This window comes from Hyla sarda, chromosome 5 (assembly GCF_029499605.1).
Source record: "Hyla sarda isolate aHylSar1 chromosome 5, aHylSar1.hap1, whole genome shotgun sequence".
NCBI lineage: Eukaryota > Metazoa > Chordata > Amphibia > Anura > Hylidae > Hyla > Hyla sarda.
The window spans coordinates 347,855,015-347,880,500 of NC_079193.1; the positions used below are offsets into that span (position 1 = coordinate 347,855,015).

The 25,486-nt window shown below is 39.2% G+C and overlaps 1 protein-coding gene across 6 annotated transcripts in view; it reads right to left on the reverse strand.

Annotated features, from left to right (window-relative positions):
• Nucleotides 1-25,486, reverse strand: part of CSMD3 (CUB and Sushi multiple domains 3) — a 1,342,864-nt gene that overhangs the window by 625,749 nt on the left and 691,629 nt on the right. For all 6 annotated transcript variants that reach the window (XM_056522623.1, XM_056522621.1, XM_056522626.1 and 3 more), the window contains 2 exons: nt 20,461-20,643; nt 19,156-19,482 (listed from right to left, as the gene is read on the reverse strand). In XM_056522623.1, coding sequence (XP_056378598.1) covers nt 19,156-19,482; nt 20,461-20,643 — 510 coding nt within the window. The remainder of the gene's footprint in view (nt 1-19,155; nt 19,483-20,460; nt 20,644-25,486) is intronic.

The window sequence follows — 25,486 nt, forward strand, 5'->3', positions numbered from 1 at the left end:
ATTGGATATACCAGTGCAGGTTGTTAGGCAGAAATGTCTTCTACCAAGGCTAATGTCGCTCATGGGCCAGATTGATACTGATGTAAATTAGTTATTACATAGTTCATAAGATTGAAAAAAGACCAGAGTCCATCAAGCTTAACCTATAACCCTAATAAGTCCCTACTGAGTTGATCAAGAGCAAGGCACGAAACCCTCATACTAGAGGTAAAAATTCCTTCCCGACTCCAAATATGGCATCAGAATAAATCCCTGGATCAACCTTCTCTCCCTATAAATCTAGTATACATAACCAGCGATGTTATTATTCTCCAAAAATGCATCCAGACCCCTTTTAAATTCTTTTAACGAGTTAACCATGACCACCTCTTCGAGCAGAGAATTCCACAGACTCACAGTAAAGAACCCCTGTCTGTGCTGGTGTAGAAACCTTCTTTCTTCTAAATGTAGAGGATGCCCCCTTGTTATGGATACAGTCCTGGGTATAAATAGATCATGGGAGAGATCTCTGTACTGTCCCCTGGTATATTTATACATAGTTATTAGGTTTCCCCTAAGCCTTCTTTTTTCTAAACTAAATAACGCTAATTATGATAATCTTTCTGGGTACTGTAGTCCTCCCATTCCCCGTATTACCCTGGTTGCATGTCTTTGAACCCTCTCCAGCTCCACTATATCTTTCTTGTACACTGGTGCCCAGTACTGTACACAGTATTCTATGTGTGGTCTGACTAGTGATTTGTACAGAGGTAGAATTATTTCTTTGCCGTGGACATCTATGCCCCTATTGATGCACCCCATGATTTTATTTGCCTTGGCAGCAGCTGCCCGACACTGGTCACTACAGCTAAATTTACTATTAACTAAGACTCCCAAGTCCTTTTCCACGTCAGTCGTCCCAAGTGTTCTCCCATTTAATACATAATCCCAGCCCAGATTTTTCTTCCCATGTGCAATACTAGAGATGAGCGAAGTTTTGAAAAATTTGATTCGGCCGATTCTATGAATTTATTTGCAGCAAATCTATATTAAAAATGGCTATGACTACAGAAAGACTCAAAAGGGGGTGTAGAACACTTTTCTTTGTTCTAACACGCATATGGAGTGTGCTGGGGTAGTGAAATAATACTGTTATTCAGAATAACATGCAGATTACCGGCATCACTTTTATAATAGTCTCTATAGGTCAATTTTTTTTTTTTTTTAAGGCAGTTCCAGTGTGTTCTGGCAGTGTGTTCCCAAACAGGAAGCCTTCCAGGTGTTGCTAAACTACAGCTCCCATCTTATCCTTTGGCTGTCTGGGAATGATGGGAGTTGTAGTTTTGCAACACATGAAGGCTCCCTGTTCATGAACTCACTGCTTTATGGACGTTTAACTCTTTTTTTTTATTGCTGGTTCCAAACCAACAATTTTCTAAAAGTTGCTTATTTTTAGTTATAAATATATATAAAAAAAAACTCATTAGAATTGCATATACACGATAGAACACATTGACATAGATTGGTAATGAAAGAGAATAATAAATAGATTCAAGAATAAATAAATTTTGACAAATTATATAAACAAACAATAAATAATTCTGCACATACTATATCACCAACAGCCTTTTTTTTTGGGGGGGGGGGGGGGGGGTTGTATTTGTATGCAGAATCATTGAATATTGCAGAATCTTGTAATATCATTTTTTCATTGAACTAACTGTATTTTGGGCAGGAAAGCTTTTGGGAGTCATCTCTTTATAAAGTCAAAAGTATTTCGGAGCACATATGCAGAAAACACACAGGTTACAGTTCAAAAAATATACAGGGGATAAAACAACAAAAGTAGAGAATTCACACTTGGGTGTGTCATAAATTGTCCAGCTTTAGGACCATAAAAGTATGAGAAAAGGGGAGGAGGTGGGGGTGGAAAGACCATTTAAATGTAAGTTTTGTGACATATTTTCTATATAGGGTTTTTTAACTCCATTAGGAAGTTTTTTATTTTTTTTATTGCACTTTTGTTTTTTCTTCCTTGTTTTCTATAAGCCATAACTGCTTTCAATTCTCCCCCTACAGACCCGTATGAGGGCTTGTAATGACATCACTCATTTTAACACCAAATCAACGATAAAACAAATAAAAAAAAACAAAACAACAACACCATTTTGCAAATTTTAGTGGCTTTCGTTTCTATGCAGTGCACTTTTCAGAAAACATGTCATGTGATAAAAATTCTGTAGGTCCATACAATTAGAATGATACAAATTTTCTATAGATTTTGTGTTATTTTACTAATTATATTTTTTGTACAAAAATGAGTATGCTTAAAATTGTCCTCTTCTGACACCTATAACTTTTATTTTTCTGTATACGGGGCTGTATGAGGGCTAATTTTTTGCGCCATGACCTGTTTTTTCATCATTATCATTTTTGGTTTGAAAGGACTTTTTGATTAGTTTTTATTCACTTTTTCTGGTATATGAAGTGACCAAAAATACACAATTTTGGATTTTTTTTTTACTTTAATTAACATTATATTTAAATAGATCAGATATTTACACATGCGGTCATACCCCATATTTTAATAATTTTTTGTTAAATATTTAAATACATTTTAGTTCCCGCCGTCCTCTCAGCTGATCGGGACCTCGTGATTTTGCTGTTGTTGTCCCAATCAGCTTCTCTGTGCTAACGGAGATAGTTTTTTCCTGTTTTAGCTGCTGCAATTAACTTTAATTGTGGCCTCTAAAGGGTTAATGCCGTACACTGGCCTGAATGGCAATGTGTTCAGGAGCTGAGCATGCTTCATACAATGGTAGCTGGACTAGGGTGTACAGGTATGCTCTATGTCCTTAAAGGGGTACTCCGCCCTAGACATCTTATCCCCTATCCAAGGAATAGGGGATAAGATGTCTGATCGCAGTGGTCCCGCTGCTGGGGACCTCCGGAATTTCTCCTGCAGCACCCTGTGTCATCACTGCACGAAGCTAAGTTTGCTCCGTGCAAGCTGACTCACTATACAGAGCCCGAGTATCATGATGTCACAGTTCTGCCCCCTCTTGACGTCACGCTCCACCCCCTCAATGCAAGTCTACAGGAGAGGGCGTGACGGCCACCACTCCCCCCATAAGCTGGCATTGAGGAGGCGCAGTGTGACATCATAAGGGGGCAGAACTGTGACATCATGATGCTCCGGCCCCTGTATAGTGAGTCATCACGCATGGAGAAAACCTAGCTCCGTGCAGTAATGACTAGAGGGGATAAGATGTCTAGGGCAGAGTACCCCTTTATGAGGTTGAAATGTTACATTTTTTGCAACTCCACTCCACTCATTACACGAAAACTACATGTCACAAAAAGTGCTTTAAAAAATAGCGAATGTTATGCAACAATTTGAAACATTTTCCACAAGTGAAACTTCCATAAGGGTGAAAATGCAAACTTGAGAAAAAGAAAGACACATCAGAAATTCTTCCCTTTGTCTTTCATTGACTCGCCAGTTTCTTCCTACATATTAGAAGCATCTTGACATTTCTCCAAGATGACACATTTTTCACAATGTGCACTTGGATGGACATAAACATTGATTATTCTCAGACCTTTAACCTAATACATTTCCAGTCTACAGCCGCCTTTGAAATCCCAGAGAACAGCATTGTCTAAACATCTGTGCTCCTGTTGTGTTCCGTGTTTCATCCTTTAACCCTATCACTGTTTATTTCTCTACAGGGAAATCATTTTCAGCTGCCACTTGTTATCCTGTGGGTGACACCACATGTGAATGCTTGAATACTCATTGGATATTGTTTTGTTGATAGAGATGAACAAGGCTTATTCTGGCTCGTAGTGCATTAATATGGAGACAGCTTAAAAATAAAAGGAAACCTTTGTCTCATGTAGATATTGGCTTAAATATGCATCTTAGTGTCGCCATTAAGCATGCAAAAACTTATGGGTGGGACTAGGGCTATGTGGACTGGGTGGTTGTCGAGGGCACCCTTCGGGGGAAACAATTTATGGACTTTTTAAAATGTATTTTCTGCCTTTACACTTTTTGGACCCTGAGATCTAAATCTTCAGTTTTGAATCACAAGTATGGGAGGTGGTGTGATGTCACAAGGGTCGTGGCATAACGTCACGTCTCTGGAGCAGCATCCGGCACAGAATGCCAAGGGCTGCACATAGATAGAGGATAAGATGTCTTAGGCCAGTATACCACTTTAAGGTAATGGGTTTAGGTTATACAGAGTGCCTAGCCAGCACTCAATAAAGATTGGAGACTGTAGTGTGATACATTACTGCACAGTCTCTTATCATACTGCATTTTGATTACAGAAGCAGAAACACTCGGGTGAATGGGAATTTAATATTTTTAAATAAATTATAAATTATATGGATTTATTTCCATATTTCACTAACAATTGATATACTCCTCAACCAATGTAATGTTACACAGACATACCACTATAACTAATTTATAGTCCACCAGCTTTAGAGCACCAGAATAATAAATATTTCAGGCAACTCACACATGTTGAAGAGCACATGCATGAAAATATAGAGGTCATTTTCTATAAGTGTAACAATATATGAAGCCTTTTAATTATTTATCTTAATTATTGTTAATTAAATATTTTCAGTTGCATTAGTAATGGGACCTCCATAAAGACTGATCATGTAACATATATAAGGGCATATTCTAGACAGTACAAAATGTGTCCATCAGTGCATCATATATGTATGTAAAATAAAATATTTTACAGATTTTTATTTTAGTTACCGGGATATGAATTATAAAGTTCTGTAGAGAGTAAGATACCTGGCACTGCCGTACTTCGTGTAGACGCTTTCTTATGACAATTAAAGCAGCTGCTCTGACTCGTGGCAACTTTGATGGTGAAAGCTTGGCATTAGAGTAAGACCATCTTCACAGGTAAGTTTAAAGAAAAACAAGCGCGCTCACCAGGTATGTTGCTTAATCTGTGTGTTTTATTGTTGGACCACAGCAATGATAACGGAGTCCAGTGTGCAGAGAGATGACAGGTGAGGGAGGTATTCTTGGGCTTTGGAACCGTTTCATGCTACATGCGCTTCATTAGGCCCTACTATGTAACTAGTTAGAAGGCGGGTTTAAGCCCTTAAGGACCCAGCCCAAATATACCTTAAGGACCCGGCCATTTTTTGAACATCTGACCACTGTCACTTCAAGCATTAATAACTCTGGGATGCTTTTACCTTTCATTCTGATTCCAAGAATGTCTTTTCGTGACATATTCTACTTTATGTTAGTGGTAAAATTTTGTTGATACTTGTTTAATTTCTTGGTGAAAAATTCCAAAATTTGATGACAAATTTAAAACTTTGCATTTTTTTTTACTTTGAAGCTCTCTGCTTATAAGGATAATAGACATTCCAAATAAATTATACATTGATCCACATACACAATATGTCTACTTTATGTTTGCATCATGAAGTTGACATGTTTTTACTTTTGGAAGACATCAGAGTGCTTCAAAGTTCAGCAGCAATTTTCCAATTTTTCACAAAATTTTCAAAATCTGAATTTTTTAGGGACCAGTTTAGTTTTGAAGTGGATTTGAAGGGCCTTCATATAAGAAATACCCCACAAATGACCCAATTATAAAAACTGTACCCTCAAAGTATCTAAAATGACATTCAGTACGTGTGTTAACCCTTTAGGTGTTTCACAGGAATAGCAGAAAAGTGAAGGAGAACATTCAAAATCTTAATTTTTTACAGTCGCATGTTCTTGGAAACCGAGTTTTTTAATTTTTACAAGGGGTAAAAGGATAAAAATCTTCCTAAAATGTGTAACCCAATTTCTCTTGAGTAAGGAAATACCTCATATGTGTATGTAAAGTGTTTGGCGGCGCAGTAGAGGGCTCAGAAGGGAAGGAGCAAGAATGGGATTTTGGAGAGTGAGTTTTTCTGAAATGGTTTTTGGCGGGCATGTCACATTTAAGAAGTCCCTATGGTGCCAGAACAGCAAAAAAAAAAAAAAAAAAAAAACACATGGCATACTATTTTGGAAACTACGCCCCTCAAGGAACGTAACAAGGGGTACAGTGAGCGTTCAAATCCCACAGGTGTTTCACGACTTTATGTAAAAGTTGGATGTGTTAATACATTTTTTTTTCACTAAAATGCTAGTTTTCCCTAGCAGTAATAGGAGAAAATGCCCCCCAAATTTGTAACCCCATCTCTTCTGAGTATGGTAATACCCCATGTGTCGACGTCAAGTGCACTGCGGGCGCACTACAATGCTCAGAAGAGAAGGAGTCACATTTGGTTTTTGGAAAGCACATTTTGCGGAAGTGGTTTTTCTAGGGCTTGTTGCATTTAGGAAGCCCCTTTGGTGCCAGAACAGTAAAAAAAAAATTTCATTTGTAAATACAATTCTTTGGAACAAGGAAATACCTCTTATATGGACCGGTCACAGAAGAACAGGAGTGCAGTCAGGGGCCTTGAGCTTCGAAATCGCTGCCCGTGGACCCCCCCTCATGGGGCATTACATGGGGTAATTAATAAACGTTACATGGGGTAAGTTACTAAAATGGGGTACAGTGGGACATAAAATTATAAAACAGATTATGTTCCCAGAATGATGACACAGAGCATAGCCAAAACTGAAAAATATGCCCGCCCCAAACCCTATGCTCTGAATCATCATTCTGGGAATGTGATGTGTGTGGCCATCCCTAACCTGTTGCCTCAAATGCGCACCCTGCTCAGGTGGAGAGAGAGCACTGCGCATTTGAGGGAACATAAAAAGTCCCCGATGATAGTGACTCAGTGACCCATGACCCATTTTTTGGAAAAAAAATACCCCCAGAGGTCTTATCAGTTTATTTATATTTTTTTGCTGAAATATTTTTTTGGGCAATTTAGTGGTTTTATGGGGTTAAAATTTGGAATGTACTCTGGACTTGGTACATTGGGGTCAAATTATGGAAAATTAAAATGAAAAGGGAAAATTTAGTACCACATGGAAGTGTGATACTCCCTGAAGCAGTTTTTAATGCAGAGGCCCGGATGGTCGGGGCAAGTGTCACATTGATAGGTGGTATCCTTCCGTATCCCCCTCCTGTGACACACTCTGCATTTTTTCTGGGTACGTCCCTTCTTTCCAGTGTGGGGGATCTCACCTGGAAAGTGTTGGCCTGGGACGATCCTGGCACCTATAATTTCAGTTCCTTCTGAACTCTGGCCTGCTCTTTCCTGATCAGCAAAGATCAGGACTTTTAGGACTTCTTCTTGGAACTGGAGGAATGTCCCTGTGCTGCCAGCATTCTGGTACAGTACAAAAGAGTTATACATGGCAACCTGTACCAAGTAGACCGCAACTTGGTGTGGGGGGGGGAAGCGGGGACGTATGTAGTGAGTGCTTGGTGTAACTATTAGATATAACGGTAGATCGTTAGTGTGGCAGATCGTTAGTGTGAATTCACTAACGATCTGCCACGATCGCCGACACGGGGGGGTCTAGTGACCCTCAGCACTTGCACGGGATGCCTGCTGAACGATATCAGCAGGCATCCAGGTCCGGTCCCCACCCGGCGCGCGGCAGGGACCAAAATTCCCACGGGCGTATGGATACGTCCTGGGTCCTTAAGTACCAGAAAGCCAGGGTGTAAACATATACTGTTTATTCTTTTTATGTGATTGCAGCTTTTACTATATAGGGAAGACAATTAGACCTCTCTTCCATCGACTGAGAGAACATAATGTATATTGTTAATATATGTTACCATAGTAACCTGTCTGTTTTGGCCATTTTAAAGCCGCCTTCTAACTAGTTACGTAGTAGGGGCCTGGTGAAGTGCATGTAGCGTGAAATGGTCCCGTAGCCCAAGAATACCTCCCCTGTGGTCTCCCTGCATGCTGGACTCCGTTATCATTGCTGTGGTCTTACAATAAAACACCCAAATAGTTGGTGAGTGTGCTTGTTTTTCTTTATACTTACCTCGAATATGAATTATATTTACTACAGTTACTTTCTTTTGTCTCTGCAGGAAAGCTGGATCTCTATGGAAAGTTGGGTTGTTCACTGCAGTCTTAAGTTTAAAACATATGCATTTATATGGCTTTAAAGGGGTACTCCGGTGAAAAACTTTTTTTTAAATCAACTGGTGTCAGAAAGTTAAACAGATTTGTAAATTATTTCTATTAAAAAATCTTAATCCTTCCTGTACTTATTAGCTGCTGAATACTGCAGTGGAAATTATTTTCCGTTTGAAACACAGAGCTCTCTGCTGACATCATGAGCACAGTGCTCTCTGCTGACATCTCTGTCCATTTTAGGAACTGTCCAGGGTAAAAGGAAATCCCCATAGCAAACATATGCTGTTCTGGACAGTTCATAAAATGGACAGAAATGTCAGCAGAGAACACTGTGCTTGTGATGTCAGCAGAGAGCTCTGTGTTTCAAAAAGAAAAGAATTTCCGCTATAGTATTCAGCAGCTAATAAGTACAGGAAGGATTAAGATTTTTTAATAGAAATAATTTACAAATCTGTTTAACTTTCTGGCACCAGTTGATTTAAAAAAAAAAAGTTTTTCACCGGAGTACCCCTTTAACCTGTACGTGTACGCCCTGGTCCCGTTATCGGCATTTAAAACACGCTCACAGGCTGAGTGTGCGTTAAACCTGATGGGTCCTGACTCCTGTCAGCAGCCAGTACCCAGGGTTAATGCCGGGCATCACCGATCGGGCAGATCAAAGCTGATCACGGCATCTAAAATGAAAGTGAAAGCATCCCGGCAGCTCAGATAAGCTGATCAGGACCATGACTAAGGAGTCTCGATGTCCTGATCGGCTGAGAGGATGGTGAAATGGTTCATGCCTCCCCACCATCCGATCGGTCTTCTGCTGCTCCCAGCCAGCCATGCAGGCTGGAGCAGCAGAGCATGGATAAAACAAATCAATGCTATGCTATGGTACAGCATTGACTAGTGTATGCAATCAAAAGACTGCATGATATAGGCCCCTATGGGGGTTGAATAAAAAAGTAAAAAGTGTCAAATATATATATTTTTTTATAAAAGTGAATTAACCCCTTCTCTAATAAAAGTTGTGTAAAATAATGTAACAAAAAATAAAAGCAATCATATGTGGTATAGCCGTGTGCATAAATGTCCAAACTATTAAAATATAAGGTTAGCTAAACTGCATGGGTGATGACGTACACGTAAAAAAAATGCCTAAATTGTGAATTTTTTGTCACTTCATATACCATAAAGAAACTACAGACCATAGCGCAAAAAATTAGCCCTCATACTCTAAGTGGCAAGGAGATACAAAACACTGGTAAAGTGACAGTGCAAGGGAAAGCTTTAAGTCCTACTGTTCTATGCTGTTCAAGTGTTATGCCCCACAGAGCACAAAACTACGAGTTGAGTATGCACTCATCTGAAAACGGTGTCAGGAGACACATACATCTTATTCTTAAAGGGGTACCCCGGATGGAAAACATTTTATTTTTAATCAATTGGTGCAAGAAAGGTAAACAGATTTGTAAATTACCCCTATTGAAAAATCTTAATCATTCCAGTACTTATCAGCTGCTGTATACTACAGAGGAAGTTGAGTTGTTCTTTTCTGTGGAACCACAGTGCTCTCTGCTGACACCTCTGTCCATGTTTAGAACTGTTCAGAGCAGGATAGATTTGCTCTGGGGATTTGCTTCTGCCCTGACATGGACAGATGTGTCAGCAGAGAGCACTGTGGTCAGACTGGAAAGAAATGCAAAAAGAAAATAACTTCCTCTGTAGCATACAGCAGCTGATAAGTACTGGAAGGTTTAAGATTTTTAAATAAAAGTAATTTACAAATCTGTTTAACTTCCTGGCACCATTTCATAAAAAAATAAAATAAAATAAAAAAATGTTTTCCACCGGAGTAACACTTTAAAGGAGTTTTCTGGGTAAATAGGATTACTAGCCTATCCTCAGTGCCAGCACTTTAAGAATTTGCCAATCAACAGTTTGGAGCCCGTGCTACATGGTAAGCGGGGCTGAAAGCAGTTGGTGGTGCCACATTACTGCAGTTACAATAACCAGACCCGGCAAGGACACAGTGAACCATGCCAATTGCTGTGCTTTACTGAATAAAATATTGCGTCACACAGAATGCCTATGGCTCTATAGTTAAAGGTTAAAAGGGCATGTAACCTTACAAAATTGATGGCCTATCTTCAGAATATGCCTTTAATAATAGATCGGTAGGGGTCTGACTCCTGACACCCCCATCAGCTATTCCTGTGGCACTCAGGGGAGCCTTGTATTTTCTTAAATGTTTGCTTCTGCTCATTCTTTTACTGTCCATTCTAAGAAGTGCTTTCCAGTCTGCATGAGGTCTGAATTTGTGACAGAACACAACTTTGTAAATTAGAAGAAAACATTTCAAAAGCGCTTCGAAAAAATGCCAAGAACCCAAATTTGTGCAGAGCTATAATCTTTCCGTCGTGTGGATGAGAATATATTTTGTGAAACAGAATGTAGAATTGTTTTACAGAATTATATAGAGGGGCAATACCGGGCACAACATGCTTCTGTTATCCGGTAACAGAAAGTAGAACTTATTTCTTCAACTCAAACATTGATTTTTTTGACATTACAGTAAAATAGAAATCAATATTCACACCAATTGTAAACTTAATTTTCCAACATTTTTGCTAGGACACCTATCGCTGCAAAAGCCTTTAATGGAAAATTATCAGTGAATGAAAGTCACCAGTAAAGCCTCAGATGCCTTAAGGAACATTTTTTTAACTTCTGTCATAGCAAACTCGATTTGTCGTGAAATAAGCAAAGCTTTCTGTGTGTCAGATCAACTTTAAGTCAATTCAGCCAATGCTAGTAACATCTCGCATATGGGTAGTGCAGCTGTTTTCTCTTCTATTGGGTCCTGATTATTTAATCAGTTTTCTTCAGAGGGAGACACGTTGCAATAAGTCCTTATAATGTTACATTATATGGAGAAATTGTCTCTTCAGGAGCCTTAGTGGAATAGTGATTTCACTTATGTAACTTTCTAGGTAGTTATCACCACTAGAAAATAGTAGGAAGCATAAGAAGATTATCAAAAATATTACCGTAACAGTGAGAAGAGATAGCAGAATATGATTTTATGCTCTGCTCATATGCTATTCTACTCATAAAATACAATATACCTAAAGACATATTATTTAAATAATGTATTAAAGGGGTACTCCTCCCCTAGACATCTAAGATAAGATGTCTGATCGCGGGGGTCCAGCCTCTGGGACACCCTGGAGCACCCAGCGTTCTGAACATTTTGTTCTGAACGCTTGGTTCGTGATGTCATGCCACACCCCATCGTGACATCATGCCACACCACCTTCATTCATGTCTATGGGAGCAGGCATAGAGGCCATCACAACCCCTACCATAGACATGAATGGAGGGGACATTGTATGACATCACGAGGGGGCATGGCATGATATCTCGGCCGCCCGCCCCAAGCGTTCTGAACACCGGGTGCTGCACGGAGATTGCGAGGGTCCCAGAGGCTGGACCCCTGCAATCAGACATCTTATCCCCTATCCTACGTTATCATATTTCATGTATTTTGTGAGTACTTTAGTATTGTAGTACGCTATTTTTTTGTGACTATAAAAAATACAATTTCAATATTCCAATTAGCTACTGAGGCTTATATTTCCTGAAGTTTGCTGCCAGCTTTGCTGTGTAGACTGTAACAGAACTGGCAGAGTAATCTCATTGTGATTAAGATTATAGAGTTCAGTGATCAAAACTGTTTTTTCACAGCAGGAACACTGTGCAGGTGTTTTTGCAGGACTTGCTGCGTCTGGTGCCCGTCTACTGTAAAATCAAGTGGGCAGGCAAGAATAGAGAAGTAACAGGAGGCAGCAATTAAGAAAAGCCGCTCCTTCTCATTCACTAAAACATCCACCCCACCCCCTTTACAACAGATGCTGCTTTGCCGAGGCCTGTCTCCCATGAACAGATACAGCGCTATGCCATTTATTTAGTCCCCTACTGAAAATCTGCCTGGATGGGTAGAATGTCAGTCAGAAGGCCACTTCAATCTCCTGACTAGAGAGATGGACTATGGCAACTCTCCCGATGCTTCCCCTGCGCATCTGAGTAGTATAGCCCGTCCACAGGAGAAAAGCCCACAGTTACAGTTGAGGAGCCCCCACCATAAGGTTCCATAGGGGCTCCTAGTAAGTGGTAAAGACATCATGTTAGGGGGCGGAACAATTCTGGGAGGAGGTGGAGCCAGTACTGTATTATACAGAAAGAAGTGGTAAGTGTGTGCTGAGAGTGGTCACAGTGAGAGATTGAGAGTGATATTATTTACATGCAACTGTATGTTGGAGGGGGTGAAGGGAGGGATTGATGTCAAGGGAGGGGGTTCATGTTATTTACATGGGACTGTATCTAGGTGATAGGGGAGTGATGATATTTACATGAGGCTATAAGTTGGAGGGGGTTAAAGTAACTGAATTTACATGTGACTGTATGTTGAAAGAAACAGACATGATGTTATTTACATAGGACTGTTATGTTGAAGGGAAGAAAGATGGTATTTACATGGGACTACATGTTGGAGGGGATTGTTGCTGTCCATATTGGGTATGCTTGGGCATGGTTGAGGGTGAGGTTAGGGTCATGACTGGAAATCTTGGGTGAGTTCCCACACTTTTTTTTTCCAGGACTTGTCCCCTGCTCATGGAGATCTAGATAAGGTAAGATAGCTGATGCTTTATATACAACTATTTCTAATCCCTGGTTCCTGGGAAAAAGAGTTGGACTTTGTTGCTACAAACTATTATTTACTGAAATGTCCTTATATTTCAGAGAACTCATAGTTTTGAAATTTGCCAGAAACGGAGCTCTGAGTCACCGGGATGGTCCTCAGTAGCTTCTCCCCATCCCCCCTGGACTTTATTTATTGACATATATCTTTCTATGCACAAGTAGCAATATCAGTTTCCCAATGGTTTGGATTGTTGATTCTGTACCAAATTACAGGACAGAACATGGGGACAGGGTTTGCAAAAAACTAATTTGGGGTGATCAGAAATTTCCCATATGGAAAAGTGAGCATTCCATTCTGTAGCATAATCATTCTCTTGCAGAAAAAGCTGAAGATTTTCACAGCGGTTTTTAGCCCTCCTAACAATAGGGGTGTAATTTGTACTCAATCTGTAGCACAACTCACAGCACAATCCACATGTAACACAGGTAGATACGTTCCACCATGTGTAACACGTTCCACCATTAGGGGAAAGCTGGCTTAGGCTTTGCAAGTTCTCTCCTGAATAAACTAATATCATTTCTGCCTCTGACTATCAGCAGGAGCAATGGGCTTTCAGTGAGAAGATTACAAGTCAATTTAGTATTTTACTCTATTTTCTGCTTCTGAATATAAGCAAAAAATGGAATAAAGACCACACTGAAGACAAAACAAAGATGCTGGAAATAACTGTAGGTAAAAACCAAACCTCATATACACAGGATACAATAGAATATATAAAAGAATATAACAGATTATAAAGAGAGCTGCTGATACTATTCACATAAGTGACTGATCGCAGGGGGTCTGACTACTGGGACCCCCCACAATCTCCTGCCAGCACCTTGGCTCTCTCCATTCATGAAGCAGCCACCGACCATGGCACAGAGCGGTGATAAACATGCCCCTTTAGGCATTTCTATGGGAGAGCTGGAGATATATATCTCGTGGATAGGTTGTTAAATCGGCACTGTCAGATCCAAAAACGTTTTATATGTAGTTACTGATGAAAATGAAAGGCCTTTTGTAATACAGGTCTTTAACATTTTTTTGAATATTAAATAAAGAAAATGATCCCTTAAAATCCCACCACTAGGGGTCCCCATACCTACTGGGACACTAACCAGTCCTGCAGCAGCATCAGGCTTGTTCAGAAGTCATGGAAAAGAGATGACTTATGGACAAGGCTGCATGAGCAGACACACAAATCACCTCCCACCACCACAAGGAGGAACACGCCGCCTTCTTCTGAGAGGATTTCTAACATTGTGAGCTCATGAAAAGAGGGATTTGTATAAGAAATGTAGGTGATAGAGGCAGTACAATTCTATAATGTACTGTAATGATTTATTGCTGGGAAAAAAATATTGATCAAGAAGCAATGGGCTATATTCAATTGGACAAATCCATCAAATTCTGACATACTTTGCACCACATTATTATTATTATTATTATTATTATTATTGTTATTATTATTGTTTTTTGCCTCATCCAATAATGAGCATGACTTGGCTGGTAGCAGTTGTGCCTTCACCAGAGATGGGCGAGGATTGAATTGTGAAAATTTGAAATTGTGACAATTTGGCCTAAAATTCTGGCACAAATTAAACTAATAGGTGATGTGAAGTTAGATAAATGTGCTTAAAGATGCATCAAATTTATCAAAAAGCCAGAGCCACTTTATTTGATCTGGCACATTCTTGGACTGTCTAGTCTACTACTCTTCCCTAATGTGTTTCTGGGCTCCTGTATTTGTCAGATATTGGGGGAGATTTATAATTTTTGTCTTTGGTGTGTTTTGAAGTAATTTCTTTTGCTTTGGTTTTGCTTATGTGTGGCATATTTATCATATTATCAAGGGGGATTGATAAATTTGGCGCACATGAGCCAAAACCAATAACTCACTTCCGAACACCCTTTTGTGTGGTTCCTTCTCTCTTCTGAGACTTTTTGTACAAAAAGTTACAGTTGTGACTTATTAAGCTAGGATTACATATGTCTGGTTTCTGGCATACGTACACCCAGCAACTTGCATCAGTTGCCATCAGTTGTTTAGCATTCGGCGTCCAGTGTTTCTGAATGCAGAACAGGGAAATGCAGCAGGATGAGTTTCCCTGTCTGGTGCCGCCCCAGTGGGTCCAATCATCCAACGTCCAAACTAAGAGACAGGATGAATGTAAACTGTCCCATTCAAATGAATGAGATTAATTCTTGCATCAGTTTCCCTCCTGCACATTTTCTACAATGCCGGATGGAAAGGAGGCCTTAAAAGTTCTCTTCAAAGGCTTTGTAAACCTTAACCTGGTTTAGGTTTGCAACATTTTGGATAGGTTTGTGACTTTTTTTTATGCCTACATGCGACATTGTCCTTCATAAATTTAAAATCACTGCAAAAGAAAAACTGAAAGTTTCTTAGGTAAGGATGTTTAGTTCTTTATGTGTACCCGAAAAATGTACAAAAAATAAAAAAATAGAGTAAAAAAAAAAAAAACAACTAGATTTCCTTCCCCATTAGAGTTTTTTTTTAGCATGTCTGAGCCAATACTGCTTGAGAGCTTAACCCCAGCTTGAATGGGACAGGCTGTGTTACTAAGTTCCAACTGTTGCAGGCTGGCACAGACCTGGAATTAGAGTGCCAGGGAGCAAGGATTAATATATATATAATGATGTTTTTAATCCCAGGACAACCTCTTCAACAGCTCAAATAATCAAATGATGAGCAGTAATAAAGTAAACTATGAGTATAAAAGATGTTGATAAGTTCTTGTTCTTGTATTCACTTATTTGTTCTTGTACTACCTTACTTATAACACTCAATAAAGCTTTACTTTGAAAAAAAAAAAAAAGATGTTGATAAAAGGTTTTTAAACTAATAATTCACTAATAATAATAATAATAATAATAATATTACCAATAATAATCTTATTATTGTTAATATATATTTATATTTCTTTTATGTTTTCTTTTAATTACTGTAGGTATAGGCTACATTCCCACATTGTGAAAGAAAACAAAATGGCCTTAAAATAGTAAAAACAGTTAAAAATAAAATGATATATATATATTTTATTTATTTTTTTATTTTTTATTTTTTAGCGTGTTCTATTAAAGTCTATGGAAAGCGACCATCAGTGCACACATTGGGGGTCATTTACTAATGTTATACCAACTGTTTTTTTTTCTGGTTTGGCACTCAAAGAATCCAGAAAACCCAATTAACTCCTCCATTTTACTCACTGGGGGAAAGGAGGCATGGTCACCATCTACCCTCTACTCTTAGTAAATGAGGGCCATTGTTAAAAAAAAACAAAAAAAAAGGCCATAATTTCAATACAATGGGAGAGATTAATCAAAACCAGTACAGACTTGCAGACATTGGGGGAGATACATCAAAACCAATAAAGAGGAAAAGTTGACCAGCTGCCCATAGCAACCAATCAGATTGCTTCATTAAATTTTCAGAGGCAGTTTTAGAAATGAAAGAAGTGATCTGATTGATTGCTATGGGCAACTGGTCCACTTTTCCTCTTTATTGGTTTTGATGCATCTCCCCCAATGTCTGCAGTGGCGGCTACTATTCTATAGTATAGTAACATAGTATAAACAGATTATTAGACTAAAAAATGCTGCTTTTTATACCTATTTTACTGCCCTTCTTTTTTGTTTTTATTTTATAATGTATGAACTCAACCTTAGGATTGCTGACTATTCTTTTGCCTTACTATACCCAGGATTGGTGCACATACCTTATACAGGTTTTATTTTTAGAAATCAATCAGCATGGTGGCACAGTACATTACTGTAAGTCATGCATAGTAAGTGAACTACAGCTGAATGAGAATATTTAGCATTGTAAAAGAAAAACCCTACTGGCAAAACAGCAGTTTTATGTACCGAGCTGGCGTTCATATGTCACAGTCAATTTAATGTTAATGCTCCACAATTACACTTTGAGAACTTATTAGTGACAGCATTATCCACTAGTGTCACTTTGAAAAGACACTAAATTTAGATTGTTATTAATTGCACGATTCTGGCCTTGGCAGAAACAATTACTTGTAAAGTCATAGCAATAGGAACAGACGTGTACTTTAAAGAGTAAACTCTATCATCAGTTTAATCAGAACTTCAAAGTACTGACTCACTTAAAATGTAAAAGGGTTTTCAAATTGACCTGGGTGCGATATTTGATGTAGAAAAGATACCATTTATGACCCAAATATTGTCTACACTTTTTATACTTTACTATCTCTGAGAAAACATTCTTCTACCGCAGTGACCTCAAACTGTGGCCCTACAGATATTTTAAAACTTCAACTCCAAGCATGCCCGGACAGCCAACGGTAAGTTGAAGTTTTAAAGGGGTTACCCACCATAAGGTGATTTCAGTACATACCTGCCAGACAGTAATGGACATGCTAAGAAAGGATCTGCGCTTGTCTCAGTCAACCATGGCGCTGTGACTATCTTTTTGTGAACTGGCTATTTCCTGTTGATGTTCCCTCCCTCAAACTACATGTTACACAATTCCTTGTTTGTAAGTGTGAGGTCATCCCCCCACCCACCCCACATTAGCCACCTCACCTATTGAAACACACCTGTACTCCCTTTAATGCATTAGACCAGTGTTTTCTAACCAAGGTGCCTCTGGCTGTTGCAATCTTACAATTTACTGCAGAATGATCTCCCTCCCACCCAGCGGTTGCTCCACCCATTGAAGCAAAGACAGGCTCCCTCTGATCACCTGACTAGTGATGTAATGTCTCGGTCCACACTGCAACCTGGGAAAACCAGAGACAACAGTCATGTTGTATGCTGTTAAAAATAAACATTGGGCCAAAAATCACATAAGAAAACCACCATCACACACAGGTAGAGACACTATATTATGGACTACATTAACTTTACAGCCCCTGTAACATAGTCAAATGAAAAAATCCTGGAATACTACCCCTTAATAAGATCTGGAGGGCCAAAGTTTGAGACCATTGTTCTACAGGATATATAACATATTACCTAGATTAGTCACTCCACTTAAACCTCTATAAACCTCTGCCTGGCTATAAGGCAATTAGATGCAACAGTATCTCTCCCACATGTCCCCATCTGCAAAAGTAGACTAATGATGCCATCAAATCAAGTCCAATTCTATACCACTGCCATCATTTTCACCCAAAAATGAAAGGGTTTGTCAGGAAATGAACACCTTTGCTCCAAAAAGACTTTTTATTCCAGAAACATGTAGACAATGATAGTTTAAGCATTAAAAATTAAAAACTGAACCTGCATTAGGCCCCATTCACATCAGTTTTTTTTGCAACAGAATGGGGTATATTTTAGCAACAGGTTAATGTAGGATTTGAATATACAACCTAATTTGTTTCTGATCAGGCCCATTGACTTTAATGGGTCAAACATAGTCTAATAGTGGTCCATTTTCCAAGCATATTTTGTTTATTGTTTAAAATATGGTCTACAAGATACGTTTGGGAAATGGGAAAAAGTTGTTACCTTTACCACTAAACATAGGGCTGATCAATGTCAATGGGTCCATCAGGAAAATGTCAAGCATTAGATTTTGACAGGTTGCCAACATAGGCTTTACACCCACAAGTGGCCAAAAATGTGATGTGAATAAGGTCTAAGATGATAATATCTAAAATCAAAAATATAATGTCTTAAATACTGTACTTAGCTAAAAAGTCAACAGAAATGAGTCACAATGCACAAGCGTAGTACCATTTCTGAAAATAAGAGCAGCTATTCTTCAGTACACTCATAGCCTTTTACATTCTAAATTTGATATACATTTGCTCTTTACTAATCCAACAAACCACTCACTGTGTGTTCATCACTGTGCTCATCTATATTTAATCCCTGAGTGGAGTATAGTTTTCTTTGTGGGTTTTATTTCCCTACAATTTTTTCCATTGTATTTACTAGGGTTTCCTACATTTCACACTTTTCCCTACATTTTGATTTTTTTTTTACACATGCTCTGATCTGTCAGGTTTTCCTCAGCTCAAATCCACTACATTGTCTTTGGAAACCTTAGTAAATATGTTGGGTTTTTGTGAAAATGTCAGGGACACGCCCCTTTTCGGTGGCCATGCCCATTTTTCCCGATGGACACCCCCCCCCTTTTTCGGGTTTTCTCAGTAAAATGGAGTTTGTCAGTTTTTTTTTAGAATCTGGCGCACAACCTGACAAAACATATCCGGTTTACAATAGTAAATCATGGCCATTATATGGAACAGAAGGGATCGGCACACAGCAAAACAACTTTCATCATGTGATGTGGCATGTTGTATCCGCGACATTAGTCACATCATGTAACAAAAAATAATCCCACTGCAGGGAGCACTTACTGCTATAGGTAATATTAAATCCACGTCCAGACATAGAGTGATCCGCTTGGAATTCCAACCGTAGTATATGATTGTTACTAGTAAGATGAGACGGGACTTCAGCACCGGTGAACGTTCCCAATAGTGGAGAGTCTGAAGAGTCGCCATCTTTAATGGCCAGGAAATCAAACTGGGACTCCAAGTCAAAATCATTGAATGACAAATGTATCCGGCTCCCTGGATCCGAAATGATAGTCCAGATGCAGTTTAAATTGTTTCCGTAACCTTCTGGGTAGTCAGGAGAGAGGACTGTTCCCATCGGGGCAGTAAAATTTGACAGGCATGGAACTGTAAAAGTGAAATGCAATAAATTAGCATGTGGCTAGGTTGTAGAAAGCTCTCCACTTCCCTGGTAAAGATTTGCATAAAATGCAGTTTGTTAGTTGTGATTGCCTACATGTGGGCAAAATCCCCGGGCAGTGTCCAAATGAACATTACAATTGTCAGCTGGAATTGCTTTTTCTAAAAGCTCCATTGCAAATGACTCCAGATACTTGGGTAACAGAGATGTAAAGTCATTTGCAAAGTAACAGAAAACAGGATTATGATTTTGTTTAAATTAAGAAAATAAAATGTAAGACCTGCAGCTCGGTTATACAAATCTTCATTAACTGCCTGGAATTCTCTACTCAAGTCTAAACAACAGATGGTGTAAAAACTTCTCAGTGTATGATATTAGGATTAACTAGGGGGACGACCAACGTGTTTTTCTTCAAAGGCATGCCGTAACAGAAAGGTAGCATTTAAGATAAGCTCCTTAACTAGAAAAAAGGTAGTATCCATATTTGTGTACATCTGGCATCTTCATCCGAGCAATTAAAGTGAACACTGTATAAGGTCAGTCTATTTATCTTTTTAACACATTATAAATACTATATATATATATATATATATATATATATATTCTATTTTCTCTTCATGTCATATCTATCTATCTACTATATTAATATCATATCTATCTATCTACTATAACAATATCATATCTATCTACTATATCATATCTATCTATCTATCTATCTATCTATCTATCTCAAAGCAGTTAATTCCCTCTATCATTTAAAGATAGCCTTACAGGGTAGGTAAATAGCTTTCTCGGCTATTAATAAATAGTATAAATAACTCCCTTTCAATCACTAACGTATCAACAACAAACAAATAAATAAAAATATAAATTAAATACATAAATTAATAACACTAAAACAAACACACACACACACACACACACACATATACAGTAGGTCTATATAGATACAGCAGTATACTTACATATACATATTGGTATATTGGCAGACCACTGATTATTCTCTTTGCAGGATATTGATTTTTGTCCTATTAACTCAAATCCAAACTGGCATTCAAATCTTAAGACATCTCCATTGGAAAAGCCATCTCCTTCCCGAATACCATACAATGGTGTTCCAGGGTCACCACAACTTTCCTTTTCAATTTCTAGAATAATGAAAAAAAAGTGAAAATAGTGGGACAAACAAACAATATATCAGAAAATCTTCCATATTCCATAGAATTAAAGAACTAGAATGAATTTTTCTATCAATCAAGTAGCAAACTTTCACTCTTTCTTTCTTTTTTTTTTTCTTTTTTTTTACTTTTTTATTATTGGAACTTAAAGAAGAAGTATTATTGACAAAGGATAGGGGATAAGTTTTAAATTGTGAGGGGCTGCTACGCCCCCTCTATATAGCTCAATGGGAGAACTGAAAATTAGGTTGGCTGGAATCATAGGAAATAATAGAGACACATAGCAATAAAGTAGATCGGAGTTGCAGCTCCTTGTCAAGTCCAAAGAAATAAAGTAAGTCAAGGCAAGTTTTCACTGGGGCATGAACAAAGTATGGCCTAGGTATAGTTACAATAACCCTGAAGACAACAGAACCTCACCAAACAAGTCTTGTATGGATAAAATGTCTGACATATAATCAACTGAATCAACTGAGCAAAAAAGAGTTCCTTATAACCTTGACATACTGTATATCCCAGGATCAGTTCTCAATGACTAGTGTGTCCCCCCAGCAATAATTTTTCTTGCTACCATACGATCGACTGAAAACATTCTTTAACCCATTGAGGACACAGCCCATTTTGGCCTTGAGGACACGATCAATTTAATATTTTTTCATTTTTTTTTGTTAAACATTTTTAAAATTGTTCTCTTCTGACCCCTTTAACTTTTTTTTTTTTTTTTCTGTGCAAGCAGCCGATATGTACATGTAACTTTTTGGTTACTTTTTATTTCATTTTTTGTGTCCCCCAGCAACGACAGCTCAGTTTTGCAGTTTAATGGCTTGATCACCCTTTGCACACAGCAAAGCAGAGCTGTGTGCAAAGAGTGATAGACGTGATCAAGAAGTAAAGCTCAATAAACCACGTTATTGCACGAGAAACCGGGGTGAGTCCTACGTTCATTACTCTCTCTCTGCCTTATATTTTTCCATATGTTTGAGTACCCCACGGAAGTCATTTATACAAGGACTGCACTACTGGAATATATATTTATGCCCTAAACCTTTCCCTGGTGCCGAGTTACTTTGCCTCCTGCATGTATTTAGTTGGTGGTGTCATACCACCATCAAAGGTATGGATTCCATTCTCCCTCATCAATTAAGAATTTCACCTGGGGCAGGCAGCTCTTTACCTGTAGGTAGGGAAAAAAATGAAAAGTTCTCTCTGGAAACTTGCCAGAGCAATGCCAACGAGGTCAAAACATATTTCGTTAGAGAATTCAAGAGCTTAAAAGTTCAAGGTAATACCTTAAAGGGGTAGTCCAGTGGTGAAAAACGTATCCCCTATCCTAAGGATAGGGAATAAGTTTCAGATTGCGGGGGGTCCGACCGCTGGGGCCCCCGCGATCTCCTGTAAGGGGCCCAGGCTCACTGGCCAGATAGAGGGTGTCGACCACGGCATGAACCGGCGGTTGACATGCCCCCTCAATACATCACTATGGCAGAGCCGGAGATTGCCGAAGGCAGCGCTCCGGCTCTGCCATAGAGTTGTATTGAGGGGGCGAGTCAGTCGCCGCTTTGTGCGGTGGTCAACACGCCCCCTTTCCACGGGCTGTCGGGGCCCCATACAGGAGATAGCAGGGGGCCCCAGCGGTCATAAGTTTTTTACCATTGGATATCTCGTTTAAAGGGGTATTCCAGGAATTTTTATTTGACTATGCTACAGGGGCTGTAAAGTTAATGTAGTTCATAATATAGTGTCTGCACAAGTCTGATCACCAGTTACATGGTCTACCAAGTAATAAAACTGCCACTGAAAAAGGTACCGAAAGCATGTAGAAAGTTTTTTTTACTCTTTAACAAATAGGGGTGGGGGGGGTAAAAAAAATTAAACTACTAAAACTTACAGATGTTGTATTCAAAATTGATAACCTGCTTGGCCTCTTATTCCTGAATTCACCCCGAACTGGGCTCCCAGTGCACTAACACTAGATTGTTATGAATGAGAATTGCCTTTTTATTTGTTGTATATTATCCCCAGGAGTTACCTAATAAGCTTTTCATTCTTAGTGCCAGCAGTGCAATAAAACAAAATTAGCTTGAAGAGTTATAAAACTAAATCAACAGTCTAAGCAAGTATTCTTTTACCGCATGCGCCATATGTCTAATAGGTTACTTACATAAGTGACACATTCTTTGCTGAGGATTGAAAAATAGATGCAGAAGGATGATATTAATGTACCGCTCGTCAGTAGACGTGACCCGGAGGTCCATAATAAAAAGCTAATAGACTCATAACAGGTAAGATGGTAATTGTAGGTAAGGAATAATAGTAGAGTACATCAATGGTTGTGATAAATAGCACAATGACTCATGAATGAAGCCAGGGTCACATGTTGTGTTCCGGAAAGGTACAATTCACGTGGAAATGTACATAATGTGCAATAAATGGTGCTGGTTGGACAAATTTAACTTGCTCATCCGGTCTTTTGTCTAATTGTGTGGCATCTCCATGTTATGCACAATAACTGGCAATGGATTATAGTAAACCTGTTGTATATATGTTTAGATTGATATCTTAAATGGGCACAGTCAGATACAAAAACTTTTGAAATGTTATTACTGATGAAAATTAATTAGGACCTTTTGTAATATGGTGGTTTCCAAAACTTTTATATTTAATAAAGAAAACGGCTCTGGAAAATCCCACCACTAGGGGTTCCCATACCTACTGGGACACTAACCAGTCCTGCAGCAGCATTAGACTTATCCATGAGTCATAGACAAGAGATGACTCATGGACAAGGCTGCATGAGCAGACACACCAATCACCTCCCACCACAAGGAAGGACATGCCCCCTTCCCCTGAGAGGATTTCTAACACTATGCTTATGTAAAAAAATAAAAAAAATAAAAAGATTCTTATAATAAATACTAGGCATGATAAAGGCATAAAAAATAGATGTTTATGGTCAGGACTTGGTACTGAGTAATAAATGTGTATATGTGTATATATATATATATATATATATATATATTTATTTATTTTTATTTTTTTTAATTATTATTTTCTTTTTTGGGTGGGGGGGGGGGGGAGGGGGTAGATCTGTCATGTCGTGCTAATTGAATGACCAAAAATGAGTATGATATGGTGTCAGCCATATTGTATGTGTAATTATTTCTGATTTACAGTAGTGATAAGACAGAGGAGTTAGTTTAAATTCTCACTGAAGAATAGAGCTACAATGATATCTGGTGATGGAGCAGAAGGGGTGAATGGAGAGACAGGGTAGAAACTGTGAAACACAAATGTTTTTCCATGAATGAACCTTCGTCCTTTATATAAAAGATAATCAATCAGGCATATGGTATTGTCATGTATACTGTTGAGTATTGTCAATGACTTCACATATACATATTTCTTCATAGACACATTGCATATAGCTATGTGTGCATTGTAGCCAAGTATATCCTATTCACAGTACTACCCCATATTGTTCGCATTCTTAGGGTACGTTCTCACATACAGGATCCTGCGCAGGATTTGTAACTGCCAATTAGAAGCTGTGTTCATTTGGTTTAGTAATCTGCAGCAGAAAATCATGTGCATCAAACCCTGTGCATCAAATCTGCGTACATGTGAACGTACCCTTAGGGTACGTTCACATGAGCGGATTTTCGCAGCGTATTTAGCTGCAGATCAGTTGGTGAAGGCCCACTCTATGCTGTCTTTACATGTGCCTGCTTGTAGCGGCAATACGCCACTACGAGCAGACACACTGCGATGTGCGAGTGGCAGTATACTCGCAAATTGCGGGAGCTCTCTGCCTAGCTCAGAGCAGGGAGAGTGGCCGCGATGTGCGAGTATGCTGCGCACATCGCTGCATGGTGTCTGCTCGTCATGGCGTATTGCCGCTACGAGCAGGCATATGTAAAGACAGCATAGAGCGGAGCCTTCACCAGTGGATCCGCAGCGTAAAATAAGCTGTAAATCTGTTAGTGTGAACGTACCCTAAAGGTGATAATGTCTTAAGTATAGACTTTGATAAGGAGTCCCTGCCCTGAGTTGTGCTAGGGTTTGTGTATGTTATTATAACTAATTAGTTATAATTGTCTGGGAATTCCAACTTTAACCCCTTCCCGCAGAAGGACTTATATAAATGTCATGTTATGCTGGTAGTTCGCGTATCGTGACATTTATATAAGTCATTCAGTTAACCCGGCGAAGCGCAGCATCGCACAGGTTAACTGGCAGAAGTCCCGCTGTTACCAGCGGGGGACAACTTCTGCAACCCACACCCCCAGGACTATCTGTGGATGGCCCTGGTCAGCGATCACTGTGATTGGTCCCTGTGGACCAATCACAGTGTCTCAGCTGATGGAGGGGGTAGTTAAAGAAGAAGTCCGGGCAGAGCAGGGGAAGATGAGAGCTGCGGTGACGACATACCGCAGGTCCGGTGAAGGCAGCGGGAACCAGGGATCGGTGGCATGCAGGTGGAAGAGGCAGCGGCGACAGGCAAGTGGAGGACGCAGAGGCATCAGTGAAGATCGCTGTAAAGTGATCTTCACTGCTGCTTCTAGGAATTTGAAAACTGCAACTCCCAGTTGGCTGGCCGGGCATGCTAAGAGTTGTAGTTTTGCAACAACTGGAGGGCCACATTTTGGAGTGGTGCAGTGGTCTCCAATCTGTGCTCTTCCAGATGTTGCAAAACTACAACTCTCTGCATGCCCAGACAGTCCAGGATTGCTGGCAGTAATAGTTCTGTAACATCTGGCCCTTTAGATGTAGCCAAAATACAACTCCCAGCATGCCTGGGCAGTCTGGGCATGCT